General features: G+C 34.1%; 2 protein-coding genes, 1 long non-coding RNA gene and 1 other non-coding gene across 13 annotated transcripts; 1 reads left to right on the top strand and 3 right to left on the bottom strand.

The window, feature by feature from the left end:
* Positions 1 to 2,422: 2,422 nt before the first annotated feature.
* LOC100240776 (uncharacterized) lies at positions 2,423 to 3,547 on the top strand. Its single transcript, XM_002272835.5, has 2 exons — positions 2,423 to 3,294; positions 3,389 to 3,547. Exons 1-2 carry the CDS (start codon positions 2,943 to 2,945, stop codon positions 3,403 to 3,405), a joined length of 369 nt encoding a protein of 122 aa, XP_002272871.2. The 5' UTR covers positions 2,423 to 2,942; the 3' UTR covers positions 3,406 to 3,547.
* Positions 3,548 to 4,391: 844 nt separating this feature from the next.
* Positions 4,392 to 7,956, bottom strand: LOC100252790 (uncharacterized). Of its 10 annotated transcripts, none has more exons than XR_009466425.1 (8): positions 7,783 to 7,956; positions 7,016 to 7,196; positions 6,332 to 6,422; positions 5,814 to 5,989; positions 5,333 to 5,393; positions 5,196 to 5,229; positions 5,013 to 5,117; positions 4,392 to 4,697 (listed from the first exon to the last, which is right to left on the bottom strand). XR_009466425.1 is itself a non-coding variant. In XM_059739137.1 (7 exons), the coding sequence occupies exons 1-6, from the start codon at positions 7,815 to 7,817 to the stop codon at positions 5,213 to 5,215; spliced, it is 561 nt and encodes a 186-aa protein (XP_059595120.1). In that variant the 5' UTR covers positions 7,818 to 7,956; the 3' UTR covers positions 4,392 to 5,117; positions 5,196 to 5,212. The 10 variants fall into 10 exon arrangements, 5 of the variants coding, with proteins under 5 accessions (XP_059595120.1, XP_059595119.1, XP_010654231.1 ...); XR_009466427.1 differs by lacking the exon at positions 7,783 to 7,956 and adding an exon at positions 7,374 to 7,762; XR_786513.3 differs by lacking the exon at positions 7,783 to 7,956 and adding an exon at positions 7,401 to 7,707.
* Positions 7,957 to 18,822: 10,866 nt separating this feature from the next.
* On the bottom strand, positions 18,823 to 19,814 carry LOC100257942 (uncharacterized). The gene is made up of 2 exons (XR_786514.2): positions 19,149 to 19,814; positions 18,823 to 19,043 (listed from the first exon to the last, which is right to left on the bottom strand). It is a non-coding gene; the product is annotated as an uncharacterized LOC100257942 (long non-coding RNA).
* Positions 19,815 to 20,321: 507 nt separating this feature from the next.
* Positions 20,322 to 20,403, bottom strand: TRNAS-AGA (transfer RNA serine (anticodon AGA)). The gene has a single exon. It is a non-coding gene; the product is annotated as a tRNA-Ser (tRNA).
* Positions 20,404 to 22,225: the final 1,822 nt, after the last annotated feature.

Genomic DNA, 22,225 nt, shown 5'->3' with positions numbered 1-22,225 from the left:
TATAATTTAAAATTAATTTAATTTAATTTTTATTTTATTATTTTTAATATATAGATAATAATAAAATATTTTTAATAAAATAAGTTGTAAAAAAATATAATAATTTAATTATTTATAAAATATATTTATTTTAATATAATTAAAAAATTTTAAAGTAATTTTTAAAAAAAATTAAAATTAAAAAAAAAAAAAATAGGTCGAGTATGTGAATTTATCATACCCGCTCCACCCTTCCCTATTTAATTTTTTAAATGGGGCAGGGATGAAAATTGTTTCAAATAAAGGGGACGGGATTGGAATGAGGGTAACCCATCCCGAATCCGCTCCGTTGTCATATCTAATTAAAACCTTTTACCAAACTATAAAATATTGCTACTCAAAAGGACTATTTTTCCACTTAAATAAATAAATAATTCCTCCAGAACCCAACTTTAGGTTGATTAATGACATTCATTACCACTACCAAGCGCCATGACTGCTTATTTCTAACTGGAAAAAGGGAAAGCACCTATTCAGTGACATTTCAGTGTTCATTCGCCCTACAATCTTTGGTGGGCTCAGTCCCAAGAGTCTTCATCCAAATTCAAATTTCAGGCAACAAATGTGATGAATTAGATTTACTGTATTTTGGCACGCACTGCCTATAAAATTATGATCTCCAACACCATTCAAGAGCCAGCGACCCACGGGGAATCAATCATTTCATGGGTAGCTAAGGTTGTTGAAGTGCTGAAATTAATCAAGTTCTGCCCTATTAATTAGATTGCTTATGATTTACATGGTTGACGGCATGCCTTCTCGTCCGTCAACGAATATGGAGGGTTACTAATGCCGTGCCCACCATGGTTTCTTCAAGATACAAAAATGTGGCTTGTTGGAGCATGGCCGAAACCTTTTACACCAGGGTACATGAAGCCTGGGTGGCACACTACAAGGCATACAGCTGGATCAAAAATAAAGCGGCAGGCACCATAATTGAAAAAAATAAAAATAAAATAAAATTAAGAAAGAAGCATTCCAGTCAGATGGAAAATTGGCAGATTTGAGGACGTGACGTGGAGAACTCAGTTGGAGAAAATCTACAGGGTGACATAGGTAAGTAGTCGGAGAGAATTGAAGAGGACTTGACGAGATAAATGTGTGATAATTGATGAGTTAATTTGGAAAATGAGCAATAATTATGATTTTTTTAAGGAGACACAGTGCATGAGTCGACAAGGATCTAGCAAAATCATCCACTAAGAGGGATAAAAATTTTATCAATAGCAACATCAGTGTAAGATAGAAAGTTCGAGAATTTGGGAGACATCTAGAGAAGTATTGTCAATACATCACATTAATTTAATTAATTAGCTCCGTAGCTTTATTTTTGCCTTTTTTGTTGTGGATGATGACGGTCTTCTGTATCCATTTATTCTTCTAGTATTATTAGTACACTACCAATTTTCTAACCTCGTCTGGCGTCTACCATCATTATGAAGCTACTGAATTTTATATCATCATTTCGTTAAAATCTTAGTGGAAGACGAATGGTAGAAACTATTATTCTATTATCCAAAGTATCATTATTCAATGAAGTTAGCGATTGTTGTTTTGGTATTTCAGTAATTAAAAGACTGAAAGCATTCATTATTGTTCCAATATCCAACATGTCATCAATTAGACCTTTATTTTAAGTGCCTTGTCTTCATGATTAGTCAATGAAGTCAACATCTTCTATTCCATTATTCTAGTAAAGGTATAATATTGTAAATATTTCATAGCTTTAGTATTTTAAAGTAGCAGTGCATAGTAGTAAAATTCTTATTCAACAACTGGTGATACCAAAATTAGGTATGTGCTACCTAGGTGCCTCTAAAAGAATGCAACTCAACTTGATACTGTGCTAAGAAGGAGATCCTTTCGGTACTACCTATCAAGAGGCACCCCCCTATATCATTACCTGATCATAGAAAAGAACACAATAATAAAACCCTGTTCCCCTATTTGACATTTAGCTAAAAAAGTTTGCAAATGCCTTATGATTATCCTAAAAATTCCACATGTAATATCGTTATACGTGTAACCATCCATGAAATATAAGAAAGATAATAAAAAGAACGTTTCCAACAACAATTATTTCAAATAAATGAAGAATAAGTTAAATCAATATTCTAACTCCATGAACCTTGCAATTGTTTTATTTATGATATTTGCTATAAATTCAAAGCCTTTTCTCAAGGTAAGAAAAGAAAGGCCTATGAAGTGCCCTAACTTTTACTCCAAGAAATTTAGTATGGCCACAACAAGCACATTCATTGTGAGGGTCAAAACTAGTGACCGTGACAACAAGGATTTTCTAGACGTTTGCATAGGCAAGCAACTATGATAACAAGGATTCTCTAACATGCACTCACAATAAAAAAATTACAAAGCACTTTTATACCAAAGATAAAAAGCTTTAATATAAAAAAGGTTCAATTAAATGTAGAACTCAAAATTTAAATCATTACAATATGTGAGTAAAATTGAAATATTAAATAAAAGTATAAAGAAATAAAACTCGTGTAAACAAAGACAAAAATATAAAAAATGGCAAATACAAAATAATGAAACTTTCTTTATTACGTGATATTTTCTAATCGAAGAACCGAAAAACTTTTCCGTAAAAAGGAAAGTTTTCAATTATAAGAATGATATCATTATTCTTTTTACTAGAATAATTTATCAAACTTCTAAAGTTTGCCTAAGATAAACCACATTGGGGTAGCGACTTAGCATCAGGGAGGCAGGGGATATTTCCTCGTCTATGGGCATAAAGTAGGCTACGCGTGCTTGCAGACTTTAAAGTAGTTGAGTGGTGCGATAATGTTATAGTACCTACTATTAAGACTATTAGTGGGTTGGAGTGCAAGCAGTTTTGGAGCCCTGGCTGCCCTATAAAACCAGGTGAGACTGGGGGAATGAGTTGTGCAATGGAGTATCCAAAGAGCTTCATCTTCCTTGTGGGATTGCTTTTGGTTATCAGCCTTTCCAGTTTGGAAAAGGTTGATGGGGCAGGGGCCTGTGGAAAATCTTCCCCAGATAGCCAGGCTTTGAAGTTGATTCCTTGCGCAACGGCGGCCAGCGACAAGAACGCTGCTGTTTCTAGCAGCTGCTGCCTTCAGGTGAAGAAAATAATCCAGAACCCAAGCTGCCTCTGCGCTGTTGTGCTTTCCAACATGGCCAAGTTTTCTGGAGTCAATCCTGAAATTGCAATAACCATCCCCGAGAGATGCAATTTTGCTGATCGTCCAGTAGGTTTCAAGTGTGGAGGTGAGTTTGCTACTCCTTTATGTCTATGCTCTCCCCTCATATGTTTCTGCTTGTCTTTCGTCGCTTCCCTCCTAATTTATTGCTGGTTTTGCAGCTTATACGCTTCCTTGATGGGATACACGTACAACTGAAGACCCATGACTCTACTATGGTACTTGTAAGCTAGCAGGCTTCACCCAATAAAAGCTAGCAGTCTGTATGCATCTACCCAAAATAATATTAATGCAATATGGTGATGAGCACATTACTTAAAGAGTTAAGATGCGTGGTTAAACAGAGTAGAAGTGGCAGACCCACATGCGGGGGCCACCACAAAAAAACTAATGCATTTGACCGAGATTCACTTGATATGTGGACACTGTGTTGGTCTGCGCAGGCCAATCTTGTTAACCACCATATCTAAACCATCAGGCTCTACTCATAGATAGGGACTGTTCCAATTGGTGGGTGACCTAGTGGACAGGGAATAACCCATACTTGGAATCTAAAGCTTAGATAAGGAATGCAAACTCGACAATTCTGAGACAGACAGCAGTTGATATAAAAAATAACAGTACTTGTTGGACCACTCCCCATTGAAGATATGATTCAGTAGTGTCTAATAGGTGGTATCGCATTCCATTATAATGGTGTTTTCAGTAGGGAAAAGGAGGACTGTCTAGGAATCTCAGACTGGAGGGTTTGACTGTTTGAGAAACATCAAACTTCATGTCTGACATGTTTCCAGAAACTGTCTCTAGGTATATCATTGTTCCTCAACAAGGGGACGAAAATTGGTTACACCCTGGGAAAAATTGAAAATCAAGCAAACATTCTACGGAATAAAATAAATCAAATAGGGGATATTCAAGGAAAATAACCAGTGCCCCTCAATACATCAAGACAGATTGATAACAGGAAGCCAAGGCATAAAAGGTTAGGTGATGAGTAAGAAAACAAAGATAGCCTGAGTAACTCTGAAAGGAAGGCCAGAAGGCCATCCTGAGTATGTCATGGGAATTACAAAGGTCCCATTTAATTTTGTGGGGTCCCTCTGTCCTACAACATACATATCCATCCACAATTAAAATAGAACAACAGGGTAAAGAGTTCAACTATACACACAAGACACTAAAAAGTAATCTGAAATTCAAAGTACTCAACCAGTCAGCTATAGCCCATGGTAAATGCAAGCACTGCAACAAACATTCTTTACAGTAAAAAAGAAAAGCGTACAACATCCTTCATGGTAAACAAAAGACCGAAAAAGAAGGTGCATATAACTATCCAGTAAATATAAAGATTTTGTTATCTGGCTGGAGGAAAGTAACAACCAGCATTCCGGCAATTAGCTGACTGATACCATGATCATCTATCTTCATATTACAATGCAGATGAAACTGCTACCCTATGTTCATGACCTCCTGCATAGCATGAAATAAGAACAACTTGATTAATTAAGAATGAAGCAGATACAGAATAAACAAGCAAATACTTGCAACCCAATGAATCAGCTTACTACTTAATTCAAGTTAAAGCACCATTATGGATTTACAGGGGAAAGGAGTTTTTATGACATTTAATTTCCCATTTTCAGAACTTCTGGAAATTTGCAGAGAAACGCTAGAACACACCTTTAAAGTTAATTTCTAATTTTAGAAATCAGAGTAATTTGCCAACTTCTTCCAATTATAAATATCTAAAAAATCCAGATGAAAGGTACAGTGATGGCAGATAACCTTTTATTCATCCAGCTTGTTATAGGTCCATGAAAACCATCAAGAAATTATCCATGGATGATATACTCAGGTATATGACCTCTTAACTTTATTGAATCTGAAAAACTGAGAAAGTGAAACCATTTAAAAGAGTGTGTGTGTGTAACTGGAGCAATCATGTACTTCAGGCACCGATTCACATACCTGGGTGCATCAGCTTTTTAGTAATAGAGAGACCCTGCAAAAATAAAAATTAAGGAAAATGAAGATGTTAGAACAGTACAAAAGGTCAATCATATTGCCTCATCATATAACTTAGATGCAGTCATAGTAACACACACCCTGCCACCAATTTCCTCTTGAAGCACTGCCAGTATCATCTTCTCCTGAATCTTTCTTTAACTGATGAGATCACCAAACATGTTAGCAAAATTTTGAATTTGAAGAAACTTATCTACTAAAATATATAGTAATGCTCATTGGACGTTAAAAATATTCTTCCTGTCAATCTCCCTCTAGCCTAGCGGAAATCTTATTTCTCCTCTCTTGCCTAAGAAGGAATGTAATCCTTCAATGAAAAGCATTTGAGATGGGGGCTCAATGATTTTCTCTATATAATACACATGATGACTATTTCATCAAACCAAAAGATCTTTGAATCCTGGTAAACATCCCAAGGGCTCCTCAAAAACTGAATCACTGGTAAATTCAACAGAAAAATATCCACTTATTGACTCGTGCAATGCATTTGCAGACCCTTTCAAAATTTAGCTAGTTCTGCACAATGAAATGATCCACAAATGTATGATAAAATACACTAACCATGGAGGGCATTCCAGAGCTCTGGGAGTTCTGGGGATGAAAGTAGATGTCTTGACCACCATAGTAGATTGAGGAGCTCAGGTGACATGGTTGTACTCTTTGTTCCTGGTAAAAGGAACCTGTGTCTCTGTTTGATATACTCTGACTCTCGCCTTCACTCTGTTGCAAGGCATTTTCTGAAAAGATGACAGGAAAGATTTAAAGACATTAGAGTTAGACAAAAATTCAAGTTTTAACCAAAAAGAGTGATTAAAAAATACAAGTGCAAACTTAAAAAGTATGCAAATAAATAATTCTCATCTAAAACTCCCAAACAATGTATTGAAGTTTTTTAATTGTTTATTGAGATGGGATGACAGCAGCTTTTATAATTTGTCCTTCGTTAAAAAGGGTTTATGCCATGAGATTTTCTCTTAATCATGACTTGCAATTATGGTAACTCAAACACAATTATAGCTGCACAATACGAACCACAACTACTATCCTTTGGTATGTTATTACTATGTTTCTTCACGAACCTGTAGTCCCTGGTTTGGCGTTCCAAACTTCATTGCCAGAATCTTGCTTTTTCTTGGTCAGGTCAGGGCGCAAAGATTCCCTCCCTAACACCTGGAAAAAACCATCAATAAAAGAAATCTCAGGGCCTGCTACAACGAACAACATAGGGAAATAGAACTTTAGACACCTTTGGTATAACAAAGCAGAAAAGAAACAGAATGTAGAAGATGAAACAGAGCTGTCCCTTCTAGAGTACTTCTTTATGATACCCGAAACAAGTATTATAATTGCTTGTTGTTCTTTATCCACTGAAAACATCTTAACTTGAACTGAACCCCTGGTTTGCAAAAAATTCCTCACTGCTCTCAAGGGTGTTCATCTAATTTGGTGGACTTCCAAAGCCCATATAAAGTTGACAATACGCAACCAACAAGGATTTTCCAAACTATAAAACAAAAACTTTAAACATTAAGAAATATCATCACCCAATAGAGAAAAAAACCCTTGGAACTGTGCAAAACTTTAAAAGAACTCAGCTAAAATTCAGACGAATGGTACAAAATGCAGAAACCCATTGACATTAAATGAAAAGAAAATTCGAATTGGACTGGGCAATCAATAGAAAAGGAAAGAATCCATGAGAGAAACAAAGAATTGGAAGAGAAAGAAACAGAGAAATGATTGAAGACGGCACTAATATATACCTTGGAAGAAGTCGAAAAGATAGAGGCGAAGATACCCGTGGAAGACGGAGACGGGTAAGAAGACTCCTTGGAACCAAAAAGATCGGTAGCGAAAGAGGAAGACGATGATGAACCCGCTCGCTTTTTTCCTTCCATTTCTATCTCTCTCTCAAGACTAGAGAATGGAGAATGCCCCAATAGACTGATAGATATAGCCAACAACCACCGTCACAGATTGCTCAAAAAGAAAGAGAACGCCGATAAAGATTTTGCATAGAAACAAACACAAACTGCAGACTTCAGATATAAAATACAAAAACAAAGAAAGAAGCAGAACAAACAGAGAAAGAGAGAAAGACACGTGAAGATCGCATCATACTAAGAGAAAACCAAATCGTCCTCTTACCGATTTATAAGCTTGAAAAAGAAAATGGAAAAATAAAAAACAAGAAAACACTTAATAAACTCCCTAGCTTTCTCTCTTACTCTGTCTTAATTCTCTCTCTCTCTCTAATCTTTTTCGGCTCTCTGCTTCTCCTTCTCCCTCTCCAAACGGTTGAGAGATTAGCAGATTATTGCCACGTAAAAATTATTGACTGCCCATGTGGGGTCAGCTCCAAAGTTCCAACCTTTTCTGCCACGACTTCCTAATGGATAAAAGCAACCCTCCTATTTTTCACTAGCCCATCACTGTCTCTGTTCAACACATATGTTTATGGGGAGACCTTTCTCTCTCCTCTCTCTCTCTCTTCCTTTCTTTGGATATAAGCACCGTGGAGAAAGGCTACCTCATCTTATCTTTCAATCTTGTCGTAGCAAACATGGCTTTCCCTTTTTTTCCCTCTTTCTTTTTAATTGGAAAATCAGATGCAGTACAATAGGCCACGGCAACTTATTTGGAGACTGCAACGCATTATAAAATTAGAAGGAGACAGGACACGTTAAGTTGTGTGTGAAATGCATTTGTGTTTTTACAGAAAAATGGGGCCGAGGCAGATGAAGAGAGTGAAGAGGGTCCACAAGGTTAAGTGCCGGCAGGGAGGTCACAAAAGACAATGAGGGTCCACGTGGGCAGGTGCAGTCATATAAGGACTGCCACTGTGGGTCGCCGCATGCTCTACGTGTGTCCTACTTTAAGCCACATGGAGTGTCACACTCCCTCAATCCCCACTCCTCATCCCCCACCAGATCTCATCTCTTCTGCCTATGACTCTCCATCCATGGAAATTTCCAAGTTGATGCCTAGATGACTTTAGAAGCCCCATTTTTGGCAACTAGCCCTACTCCAAATGTGGATCACCACCATGGTCGCCGCATTTGCTTTAATTTCAATTTTTTTCCCCTTCCTTTTTTCCAATAGATATGAAACTCCTACCGTATATGGAGACCTTGATCACTAGTATTCGGTGTGAAGTCTTGAAATTTTTGTCCCTCCGCCTATTTGACACCTCATGTTTCCTCATCCTCAGGCTTGTCTCTCTCTATCCACTCTTTAATTAATCTTAAATACTTAATTTATTATCTTATCTTTCCAACCTCTATGCCCACCATCGCCAGTGGACAGGTCAAGCCCTAGGCCCCAGATTTAAACATATCACACTTCAATCATCAACATTTTCACTATCAACCATACAAATAAAAAATTGGATTCCTCTTGTTATGTTATGAAGAGTGGAGAGCACAAGTAAAGGTACACTTACTATCCAACAAATATTTGTAGATTCCCAGTGTCCCAAGTGAGTAAACTCTATCTATAAATATAGTGATTCCTCCAAACAAGCACAAGCTTATCCTCAAAATGTCTCTTCTATTAAGAAGACCACTTGGTGACAAAACTTATCTAAGAGATGTTTTTTATTTGCACTTAGCCTTTTGAAAAGAGTTGCCAAATCAACTTCTTCTTTAGGTAAAAGAAATATGATTGTTTTATTAATAGTTGAAACCCAATTTGAAGATGTGTTGGCTTATATTCTTAAAATTATAATTTCCATTATCGATGGACAATACTCATTCGTCAATTTATTTAGTGCTAGAATCATGTCTACTCTTAATGTGGGTATTTCCATCTCCAAAATAGGATTCACGGCTCAAATTAAAGTCATAAAACAAGAAGCTGACAAATCAAAATTATAATTGGTGTAATTCCTATGCATATATATAAAGGAAAATTTAAGGTATCATAATGGTACCTATCGAGTAAAAGATCCAAGTTGTTCAATATTATGGTGAGATTTAAGCCATTGAATGAAGGTAAAAATGAATGAGACCAAGACACAAGAGTATAAACAAAAGACTAAGTACAAATACTGAAATCTAAAAATGTATATAGGGTGCCACTTAATTGATGGTGCTTTTTCAATAGGTACCGACAAAATACATTTACGTAGCGTAGCTAGGCTTATACATAATAATAACAGTAATAATAATAATAGATTTTTATTATTATTATTAAGAAAAACAATTCGTATGTGTTGATACAACTCCAATATGGTTAGCTTAGACGGTGAACACCCTTGCAACAAAGAAGACCCAATGCATCCGAAGAATCCTTTAATGACAACCAAATCAAATTTTCCGCAAGGATTCACATATCATCTTCACTACTTGTTATTATTGTTATTATTATTATTATTATCATTAAGAAAAGCAATTCATATCTGTTGATACAGCTCTAATGTGGCTAGCTTAGACGATGGACACCCTTGCAACAAAAAAAAGACCCAATGGATCCTAGGAATCCTTCAATGAGAACCAAATCAAGTTTTACGCAAGGGTTCACATATCATCTTTGCTACCTGGTCTTATTTTATGATCTCTCTCCTATGCATTGATTAGAGTGAGATTGATATACATGAGTAGGCACGTGTAATGTATGTGTTTGTTTTTTAATAGCAATGCAGCTTTCTACCTTGGGGATTGCCTAACAACATTCTCAAAATGCATAGAAAATCCTAATGGGAGTTTGGAGTGTGGCATGCCATTTCAATGGTGAATAAAGGGAGAAAAAATAAGGACAATATGCACGAAAAGGTAACATGGTTGGTTAGATGTGGACAACGTATAATAGATTAATTGAACTTTGCATGCAACTGCTTGTTGGTCTTGCTCTATATGGTCAAGTGTCAACACTCCTACATAATTTTAGATCCTCTAATTTAAACCCCCACCCCCCCAAACCCCTAATCCTACCTCATTCTCCTCTTTCTACTCAAGTACTTTGGAGAAGTGTTGTCAGGTAATAAAAATTAGCCCATGTATAGTTTTAATTTTTTATTTTAACTTGGTGGTAGGTGGAGGACATGTGGCATTATCATCATGGTCACGGGGTTTCATGTTCACCAATCATCTCTTAAAGGCAACATTAGTATTGGCAGCAACATGCCTACTCATGGTATTTAAAGGTGTGTTTTTTCGTATTTGGTTTGCTTTTCACACTTTATTTCTTGCTTTTAGGTTCTTTGCTATTGCATTTTTACTCCTTAAAACATTGCTAAAGTTGTTTTTTAAGTTGTCATCACTTCTTTATTTCGATAGGTTTCTAGTTTTTTTTCATTCCAGTTTCATTTTCTCCTCTAGTCTTTACTTTTTTTCCTTTATGTCCCCTCGTCCATAATATATCTAGGGTTTTTAGTGGGAATTTTTTGTTGTTGTTAGGTCAAAAATCCCCTAAGGTGGTTCTTGTCATTGTTAGATGATAAAGCAAATCTACTTCATAGCCCTTTTGTTCTCTACCCTCAATTCTCATCTCCTGTAATTTTGCTAGATCAAAGCCTTTAAATCTCTTTAGATTTTAGGTTTATGTCATCCCCTTAAGGTTGTCACTTGTGTGACCCTTGGCTTTCTCCTATCATTGAACAAATCAAACAATTAGAGTTGTCTACCATAGGGGACTCTAATTCATTTTCCTTTGCATGGGGCCCATTCCATAATTGTTATTTAGTCCAATCAATTAAAGTATCCAATCCATTCTTTACTTGATTTTTTTGGACGCTCAAGGGTCACTCGATGACATTGTCTCACTACATGTTGGCTTTCAAAAAGGTCAATTTTCCCCTAGTTGGTCATATAACTAATCTTTTAATGGTATGTGGATAGGATGAACTTCATCTTATGTATCTAGGTTTGCCATAACACTGCATTGTACAAAAACAAGTCAGCCATTATTGAGAATCATACTATTAGAATGATGAGGACATCTAAAATGGAGAAGACAATCTCCCTAGGAAAGTAGTAGTAGATCCATTTGTAGGAATGGTTACATAAACCATCTCAAGCCTTGGATTTCTAGGGTGTACACAAAAACTATCCTATGCTTCTCTAGATTTACACAACAGAAGCACAAATATATTTTAAAAGTTAGATATCGAGATTAGGAACAATACCTACAATCTAGATGTTTCTATATTTTTTCTAGTAAATGAAGAGACGATGCACATCTAGAAACCTAATGGATCTTCTACCTAATGTCTCTTTCTTGAATCTTGACATGCGAAAAAAGTGAATTCCCCTTTAAAAGGGATGAAAACTAGAGTTCATCTCTCTAGAAGACTAAATAAAAAGCTTTAAAGTCTTAAACCCCTAATAGAGTTCATATAGGGTTTCCTTGTGTGCTTAAGTGACTTAAGCTCATCTTGAACTTAGGTCACTCAAATTGGCTCACTGGGTCCTAATTAATTGATTAGTCTCATTGGCTTCAATTAAGTAATTAGTTTAATCCAAAAAAATCATTCATAAAATCTTGTGCAATCTTACATATTTACTAAAGCACCTTTATACACATATATGAACAAATAATCCAAATATCCTTTAAATAATGTGTCACTAAGGAATGTGGGCTTGAGTGAAGACTATTAGAACCCATAGGAAAATAATGACTCCCTCAAAATCTAATTATGAAGTTAACTTAATATCTCACTACATAGAATCAATTGCACTCTAATATTTTATGATATTAAAATGAAATATTGAACTCAAGTCCTTAACCTACTATTTACTGTATTAAGCTTCTTATGAATTGGTATTTGTAATCTAACAAGATGAATACTATCAACCTCTTAAGATTACTTTTACCATTCTTGAGTCTCAAATCATCATATTATGTGATCAATCAACATACTCCAATTTTCCAATAACACATGTCAAATTCTACTTAAGTAATTACTATGGTCATAGGTTTCCTTATCATAAATCCTTAAGACCACCCAAAGAACACATTGACTCAAACTCATGAGACATCATGGTATTTATTTTAAAAAATACCTATTTTCACATGTCTTAATCAATAGTGACTCAATCTATAGATAATATATAACTACCTCAAGGTTTCATGTGTATATCAAAGTCATTGAATATCTTAATACTAGCTCAGTTTTCTCTCACGGTTGAGAAACCATTAATATAGTAGCTTAGTGAAGTTATGAGTACTCAAGAACTAATGTTATAACTCACCATAAGTCCTGTCAATGTTAATCATACACAATAGTGCACTCACCATGGGAACCTTATCCTAATGATCAAGACAAGTTATTATTTTAATTGGGAGATATTACACTCCAACCTAAAAAAGATTGCCTAAGTTTATGAACTAGTTACGAACAACTCATCTATTTATAAGGAACCTCAGATTTAGATTTTCCATGTAACTCATTATGCACCCTAGTCATGTACAATGCAAGTGATGTTATAGACCTAAAGTTTTAAAAGTATAATGCATGAATAGGATAGGTAAGAAACCGAAACCTCAACAACTAAAAAAAAAATCGATTCTTTGGGATCTTTCTTTTCTTTAAATGCAACGAACAGAGATAGAATCAAACTAATTCCCAAAATGCTTTTTTGGATATTTCTCAATGTAAATATTATAAATAAATAAAATATTTATTGTTACATTAGGTCATGATTTTAAGGGTTTTATCCTAACACTGCTAAAGTTAATAAGTACTCTCCTCGAGCTTTCTAACATTATTAGTGTGGGATCCTTCCTAAAAAGCGTCACGTGGCTTCCTCTCCCTAGGACACGCGGACGTCCCCCTTGCGACACGTGGTATCGCTCATTCCACCCGGATGTCTCACAGCCGCCATTCTATCCGGCCAACGTTCCACCTCATCCGGATATCTCACATTTGGATCCGCCTTCCGCCGGATGGGAGAGGAGGACGATTCAACTTCCCCGGTCAGGCATGTCTGGATACTCTGATAGCGCGTACCCGGAGAACATCCGCAGCCGCCATTTCAGATTCCCCGGACAACTTAGCTTGTCAGACACTCGCAATTCGCCGGATCCATTTCCGCCCACAATCAAAAAGCAAACTCAGATAATAATTGACGACCAAGTCTCCTGAACTGTCATTCATCTTCAATGCAAGATAAGCTCGACAGGATATTCCCAAATCTTATCAGAGTGCCTGACACATTCCCGATATTTAAAGAGGCAAGATATTCCTAAATCTTATCAAAGTGTCTGACACATCCCCGATATTTAATGTCATAATTGAAGTGGCAGCCGCCACCTGGCACTAGAAATGTCATGATTACTTTGCCACCTTATGAGCCGCAATCATGACAATGGGACCAGCTAGCACAACGAGACCATACTTTCTGACACTATATAAAAGGGTCTTCACACAAGGAGGAAGGTAGGCTAACTATCCCTGAAAAAGCCTGATAACTTAATCTCTTGAGCCATGACTAACAAAACCATCGGAGGGTGTGTCCAGACATCCTGTCCGAACATCTTTTTGCAGGAGGAAGGAGGAATTACTATTATGCGTTGATCGAGATTCCGTTGCTGGTGACTACTATTGTAGCAGGGGAATTTTGCCATCAACAATTAGGGGATGGCCCATCTTGTAGTTAGTGAAGACATGGAGCAAATTAGCTAAGATCTCATGATTGATAAGTATCCTACATATATCAAAGTTTGAGATACTTAATGTTAGTATCAAAGCATCTTGACATATGATGTAAATTTGTCTCCAAAAGGTGATAGGATAGTCAATTGACTACAAACTTCCTAGGTAAAATAATACTAGACAACGTTGATGCAGTCGACCATGGTGGTGCTTTAGAGCATGGAGTGTTTCCACCATTGCGAGTATCTATGTGAATTTGTCGAGTCACCATGAATAAAATGTATGTATAGTATGCAAACCTCATTAAGTGTTGCATTGGAAGTTACCAATGTTGTGGCATTTAGTCAGTATCATGCACATACTTTGTGAGATGTGGGACATTGACCAATCTTTCGATTGAGAAGTACAAGTAGAAGCACTATTATGTGGTCTTCTTGCCAAGGATCACTATGCATGGGGTTTAGCCACTTGAATTAGGGTGTACTTTAGATAATTGAGAGTAAGTAGGCATAAGGAAGATTAAGTGAAGTAAACACCATGGTAGCTTATACAATTTTGGATGCAACTTTCTATTTCTAGCTACCAAGGCTAGTATTGACTCTACCACGAAGAAGTTGTAGGTGGTGATTGGAGGTCAAAATAAAGTATTGTTGGGGTAGCCACAAGTCATCTTCCAAGATGATGTACTCGTTGGCATCACAAAATACATGGTTTTCGGTGGCTTTTTCAAGACTGATTAAAAAAAAAAGGAGTTGGGCATGATACACCTATTGAATGTTTGCATGAGATTATCTATGTTACATGACTCCATTTAGAGGACGATTTGCTTGAATCTTTTCATAAATCCCACAATGATTTGTTCCCCATCATGCACACGTTTTTTTAAGGGTGTTGACACTCTGCTTTTGTCTAACTAGGTATAGAAATGCACTATAAATTTTTTGAAAATATCTTGAAATAAGCATACAGAATTAAGCAGAAGGAAACCCAAATAGATCATAGGAACCCTCCAATGGCGAAGTCAAGTTTTAGGAAAAGAAGAATGACAGGTAATGAAGAAGAAAGGGTTGATTTTCGTCTCTGCTACCTAGTCTTACTTTTATAGTCTCTCTTTGGCACACTAACTAGCCAAACAGTGATAGACATGGGTTATTGCACATGGGAGCTTTGATTCACAATGCAATTTTTGTGGTTAGGAGGAGTGGTCCGCAATCCTCTCATAATTGACAAAAACTCTGATTTAGAGTGTCAAGTGTTGTTTGGAGAGCTAATTGGGGAGAGGTGTAAGGACTGCATACATGAAGGAGTAATATGGTCAGCCTGACGTAGACAACATCTAGTAGAATAGGCTAAACCCCAAGTGTGGATGCTTACTAGGCTTACTGTGCATGGCCAAGTTTCAACTGGTATATATAGCAGCTTCTACAAGGTTTTGGATCCTCCAATATGTACAAATTTAATTTTAATAATAGTTGCTATTAAATATACTTTCTTTATCTCTCTTTACACCTTTTCCATTCAAAAAAAACATAAAAAGAGAAAAGTAAGAATGGAGAGGGCAAAGATAGGTATATTTAACATCACTCATAAAAATTATGCAAAAATAATAAATACAAGGCGGTTGGTATTGGCGTGTCATGCCTTGGCAACAAAGATTAGAGACGACAGCACTTGTTTCAATTTGTCGTTTTTGTTTTGGAGTGCATATCCTGGGCCTGGGCCTGGGCCTACAAATTGACTAATACCTGATATGTCATGTTTAGCATTCCACGTGCCTCTCACTCTCATTCTGTGGACACGGTCACGTGGGCCTACTGAAAGTCGGGCCAAAGGAATAATCTGCTGGCACTTCGAGGCCTAAATTTGACCGCCTAAGCCCACTACGCAGAGACAACAGCTGGAGCCTGGCTGGTCCAATAAGAAAATAACTATCAACTCAACTGTTCATACAAATTAAAAAGAATATATTCTGAAGCCGCATGACATCATTTGATCCATTGCATAGTTGTTTCAACTTTTCAGCAATTAAGGAAGACTAATATCACTCATCTTTTGTTATTAAATTTAATCTAAATTATCACATATTAAGTGGCCCCAAATAAAGACAAACCCGTCGACCAACATGGCTTGAAATTAACGTTAAGGTGTGAAAGAAATGACTAAATTCCAAAAACCGCCCATGTGCCATCAGAATTAGAGTACAGTTTTGATCCTCCGCCCTGTTCCAGAAGGTGGTGCCCCAGCTCTACAGTTGCCAATTAAGATAACTTTTGTTTAAGTCTTCTTTTAAAAGTCTAATGATTTTGTGTCCAACCCTTAAAACCCACTCTTATTTTAATTATTTTTTTTCTATTTATCATCCCTTTAGTCAATTCAAAAATATTAGAGAAAATGTTTTTAGAATATAATATATATAAATTTTTATATGAACAACACAATCATGGTTGAAATTGTTAAACAAACAAAAAATTTAGTCTGAAAAGAAGAAACTTCAACCTTCTCGAATTCCCATTCTAAAAAAAATGATTAATTTAATATTTTATATTAAGTCTTTGTCAAAAAATATTTTTACCATATGTATATATTCATAATCAAGTGCATAAAAAAAAAATATAAGAAGAAAGAATCCACTTCAATTAGTATTTCTAAAAATTAAAAGCAATAAAATATTAATATATTTAAAATTTTAATATAAAAAATAATATTTATTTTCCTTAATTTTAAGATATTTATTTATTTTTATATAATTCATGATACATTTTTGTATAAATTTCCTAAAAAGTTTAATAAAATTTAATGTTTCTGTTGCCAATCAGGAAGGAGTCCCAAAGTTCATGTTGCACACCAAGGCATAAAAAAAAATATTATGAAACTCCAAGGGTGGATACATGAAATTTAAGGGGCAAAAACAATAATATGAAATTTAAGAAAATGACAAGAAAGAAAAAGGAAAATCTATGAAAATGAAAGATGAGAAAAGAAAAGGAAAGAACACCTAAACCAAGAGTAAAGGGAAGTCTAAGGAAAAGGGGTTCGGTTTCAATTAAAGTTTAACGGGTGTAAAGTAAAGGTGAAAAAGTTTGATACGATTTGACACGATACAAATCAAATTTAACATGTTTTTTTTTGTCGATTTAGGTCAAATTTGCATTGACTTGTACAACTTTTTTTAATAAATAAATAGCTTTTTAATCAACTTTCGTAACATAAATCAACCCATTTAATTATTACACTTATTTACCTTAATAATTTTAAACTGTTTAACTTATTTATTTTAAATTTATTTTTAAATAAATAAATAAGTTAATTGAATTAGAAATTTATTTGATTGAGATATTAATCATATAAACTTATATAAAACATAACTCAATCTAATTATTAAATGAAATAACTTTATTATTAAACAAGTTACACGATATATTATATGTTTAATAATTAGCTAATATTTGGATTTATGTTTTTTATATGATTATTATTTGTATCGGGTTTAAGTTGACATATATAGTAAAATATTTAAACCCTATTTGGTAACGGTATTCAAAAATAATTTTAAAAACAATTTTTGAGAATAGTTTTTTAATGTTTTGTAAAACGAAAATACATTTATGAATATAAAATGTTTTTAATCCATTTTTAATGTTTTTTAAAATGCGTTTAAAAATAATTTTTATATTTAGTGTTTTATTTTTAATGTACATGTTTATATAATTATCTTTTAAAATAGCTTTCAAAAATCGTTTTTAAAAATAGAAAATAAAAACAAGTTTTTAATTGTCAAATTTGTTTTTCTATATATTTTTTTTTTAGTGAGAATAGAAAATTGTTTTTAAAAAACAGTTGCTAAATGGGACTTTAAGCTTTCATATGACAAAACATGACCTCCCCACAAGATAAAATTTTTATTTAAAAAGTAAAGAGATAAAAGAGAAGAAAATTAAAGGGATTTGACTAGTTTAATATTTTAATAAAAATAACTTTGGTTTTAAGAAAATATCCTAAATAAAATATTTTATATATTTATTATAATTTTAAAAAAAAATCTACATTTTTTTTATTAAAAACAATTTTTATGAAAAATTGTTTTAAATTAACAATAAATTTGAAGTATCTTATGATGTTTTAAAAAATGGAATTTTATTCCATAAAAGGATGAAACTGTTTTTAAAGACATGTTTGAGAAATATTTTTTTATATAATATTTTTTTGACAAATGTTTGAGTGAAAATAATAATTTTCACAATTTTTTTGGAGATATTTTTTATGAAGCATTTTAAAATGAGAAAAATATTTAATTTTTTTTTTCACCATATGGATACAGTCTTTTACCTTTTCAGTAGAGTTTTTAGGCACAGTGACTTAGATTATGTTTGCTTTTGAAATTTTGAGAAAAAATAAAGGAAAAAAGAGAAGAAAAAAAAGAGGTAAAATAAGACGTAAATTTAAATTCAATACATTATTTTTATATATAACTTCAAATTTATTTCACTTATATTAATTATTTTATATAGAAAATAAATAAATAATTATTATATATATATTTTTCTTCACAATAATAAAAAAAAATCAATTTTCTTTCAAGGTTGATTTTTTATTTTTTATTTTCAAAAATAGGCCTGGTATTTAGTTACCAATTAGTATTTAATTATGAATCAGAAAAAGAGCTTGGGGGTGTTTGGATACATGTTTTGTTTAACAAAAAATAATATATTTTCCTATAGCAAAAAATCTTCCACAAACATTCATCCCTTTCAAAATCAGCAGACCAGCAGGTCATTTCATTGGAGGACCACTGGGTAAGCAATTAAAAGCATCTACCAGACCAGATGTTAAGAGCTCAGACTCTAATGGCAGCCTCCGAGCAGGCGAACCAGAGCCCCAATCAAATGAAAGCTCAAGCTTTCTTTGCTTTTCTTCATGTTAAATTTTTAGTAAAAACATCGTGTTTTCAACCCAAAATTCAGAAACTAAAACATGGGCTACGGGCGACAACCTGCTGCATCTCATATTAATTGGTATAAATCCCAAGATACATGTACAACAGCAAGGAAAACTAGAAACTGTACAGAGAAATCAGTGTGATTTCCAGGGTGAACATTGGAGGTTAGAGCAAGACATATTCCATGTACTTGTGCATTCGCCTCCCACGCCATCACAGCACTTGCATACCATCCCCAGGGTTGTGAAAATCTTCCAGTACCCTGTCAATTATTCACAAATACATATATACCCAATTAAATTAATTCACACTAACCATTGCCCACCACTACCCTTGATGAGACAGAAAAGAGTTTGAGAATCCTTACTCTGTCGTGAGGAGGAGGAGGAGGATGAAAGCAGCCTGCCTTCCACAGCTCTCGTTTTCTGCGTGGAGAGATTACTCACCAACAGCAACACCATCACCACGTAAAGCTTCAACACACCCATTTCCCCTTCCCCTGTGTTTCAACTTTCCACCAACCCTCTGACTGGGGGAGGAGGAGGCTGTCTAAATTGTCTAATATATATCTCTAGTTATCTACATCTCCCCCACCACACTTAGGCGTCAGGCCCCAGACAAGGAGAACATCATTATTTATAAATATTAGACTAATGCGAACGGGTTGCTTTCAACCCATAATAGCAGTACTTCTAGAAAATTAAATGGATGGGCCCGCCACCACAGGTTTCCACCTTCTTTACGTCTTCTGCGAGCCTGAGTGGAAACTTCAACTCGGGGGTAAAGTTGGGACCACTTCTTTATTATATTCAGATTATGTACAGTGAGAATTTGGCCTATGCGATTTGATTCCTTTCTATCTTAATTTCAAGTGGTTCACATGGGCATAGAGGTAGGCCCCCAATTTTTAAAAATGTGTACCCTTTTCTGTCTCCTTTTCAAATTTTCTTTGTGGGGTAGGGAGCCCATCATCATAGGGATCTTTAGCTCTTCCTGTAATTAAACATTTCTACCACTTAATCATATCATCTCATATTTTTCCTTCTCTTTGATTTCAATTTTCGTAATAATTTTTTGTATATATCTCACTATTAGTTGAAATTGAAGGAAAATTTAAAGGAAAAAAGAAAAAATTAAACTATCAATAAGATTGACTTAGGAGAAACAAAATGCAGAATCTCATGATATTTTCTTGAGTCTCTAGAAAACCGTGGCACAATAAGTCATACACAAGTAAGATGAGCCGCCCCATCACTCAGATGATGATTGACAAGAAACATAATTGTAAGAAACGAGCATGTCTTTTTCAAGGCAAGTTCGAGGCAAGAGCAGGAGGGACAAGTATGATAGAGGGTAGACCTTTGTGGAAGACCTAGGGATTAGTAGTTCAACGCCTTCACCACTTTACTAACAACCCACTTCATCATCCAATGTATTCTGCTCCACTGACCCGTGTTGCTCAACAGTTCTAAAAATAGAAAAAAAGTGGATGTTTTCTTTTATATTTTGTAGCACCCTTTCAAAAAGTATTTATAAAAACCGTGGGCGGCAGGATTCGAACCTGCGCGGGCAGAGCCCACATGATTTCTAGTCATGCCCGATAACCACTCCGGCACGCCCACTTGATGTTTTAACTGATCTTAACAATAATTATAATCTCAAATCAAATATATTCATTCAACACAACCGTAAGTCTACCACTTGTATGCTATTGGAATTTGCAATCCGATCACGCATTTTATTTAAAATACAAAAAGGGTAAGATGGTCTTCTACTCTTTGTATTTTAATGTAAAAAAATTATTTTGTAATTTATTTTTAAAATTTGATAAGAAAATTTTAAAAGGTAAAGTAATATAATTTTTTTTATTTCTAAAATTATTAAATAAATTCTAAAATAAAAAATTAATATGTTCACCTACATCTTTGTTTTATTTATCAACACAACGCTTCAATCACTTATCTAATTTGAATTAGAGTTGAATACAAATTTAATATATATTTTCACTCATTATTGTATTTGAAGATGTTGAAATTTTTTTTAAAGCAAAGTACAAGTTTTTTTTTTTGAAATATTTGATTAAAATTGATGAAATAATCTTCAAATTGTGAATATAATCATTTTTATATTTTTTTTCTTGAAAAGTAATAAATTTTTTATATAAATGTTTTTTATCATTTCAAGTATTTACATATAATTTTTTAAAAAATATTATTTTTATAAAAATAAAAAATAAAATAATATGGGCGTTCAAATAAAGTAAAAAAAAAAAAAAATGGTGAGAGGATAAATTTCAAAAGTTAAATTTTTAAAGGCCTTGTAATCGAGTAATTTTGTATTTATTTATTTATTTATTTATTTTTAAGGAGCAAAGGTTGACGTGGAAGTCGGTGGTATTCATTATTTCTTTCCTTGTCTTTGCATGAGAGAGGGTTGGAAAAAAATAGACTTTCTTCTTCACAGGTGATTTGGAGTTCTGTGGCATATACTTTTCAAAAATTTCAACAGTTTTTTAGTAGGCTCGTGATTTGTATCAAGGACTAAGCGTTTTACTCAGATTGAGTAAGTCAGAGTCTCTTTTGTACAAGGCGTTAAGTAGGTTGTATAGTGAGGTAGTAGTCTTTCCTAAAAGTGTCTTCCTTTTTGTCGTGAATATTACTTACATATATTTAACAAGATAATTTAGTAAAATTAAATAAAAACTAACATTGGTATAATTTTATGAAATAGGTGGGTGGGTGCCAATGTAATCAAATTTTTTCATGTTCTTACAATCACTAAAAAGTTTTGATTTTTTTTTCTTGCAGTGCCTCAAATTGCTCAAAAAGTGAATAAGAGATAGCTATATCTGAATTTCACAACATATTATTGAAGCTTTTCTTGAGAGTGTACACCTAATAAAGAAACAAAATCAGGGTTAGCTAGTGGGTTGTGTATAATGCTATTACAACCCTAAATTAAATAATTTTGGATGAAAAGTGGGATATGACAAAATGGTCTAATTTTCGATCAAGAGAGTGTCAATTGAGACACTGAGCTTCAAGGGATGGATTATAATATCTTACATCGCTCAATAAGCGAATGGGGAAAAAAAAATCATATATAGAGGGTCTTCACAACATAATCGAAATCTTTTCTTGAGGGTGTAAACCTAATAAAGAAACAAAATCGAAATCGACTAGTGGGCGGCGTGTAGATTGTGACATAATTTTTTAAACTTTTTTATTTTAAAAATTGGGTACTATATGTGATAACATTTTTTTCAATCATTTAAAAAATAGTTTTTTAGGAATACTACTTTTTAAGTTTAAAACAACATTAATATACATCAACCAACATGTTCTTCAAAACTTTGTGGAAAAAAAAACACGACATTAAGTAAACCTAATCTTTAAATTAAACTTATTTGGCATTTGGTTTCCTATTTGAAATATGAATAGTTTC

The sequence above is a fragment of the Vitis vinifera genome, chromosome 8, assembly GCF_030704535.1.
Source record: "Vitis vinifera cultivar Pinot Noir 40024 chromosome 8, ASM3070453v1".
Classification (NCBI taxonomy): domain Eukaryota; kingdom Viridiplantae; phylum Streptophyta; class Magnoliopsida; order Vitales; family Vitaceae; genus Vitis; species Vitis vinifera.
This window is presented reverse-complemented; position numbering and strand designations above follow the sequence as displayed.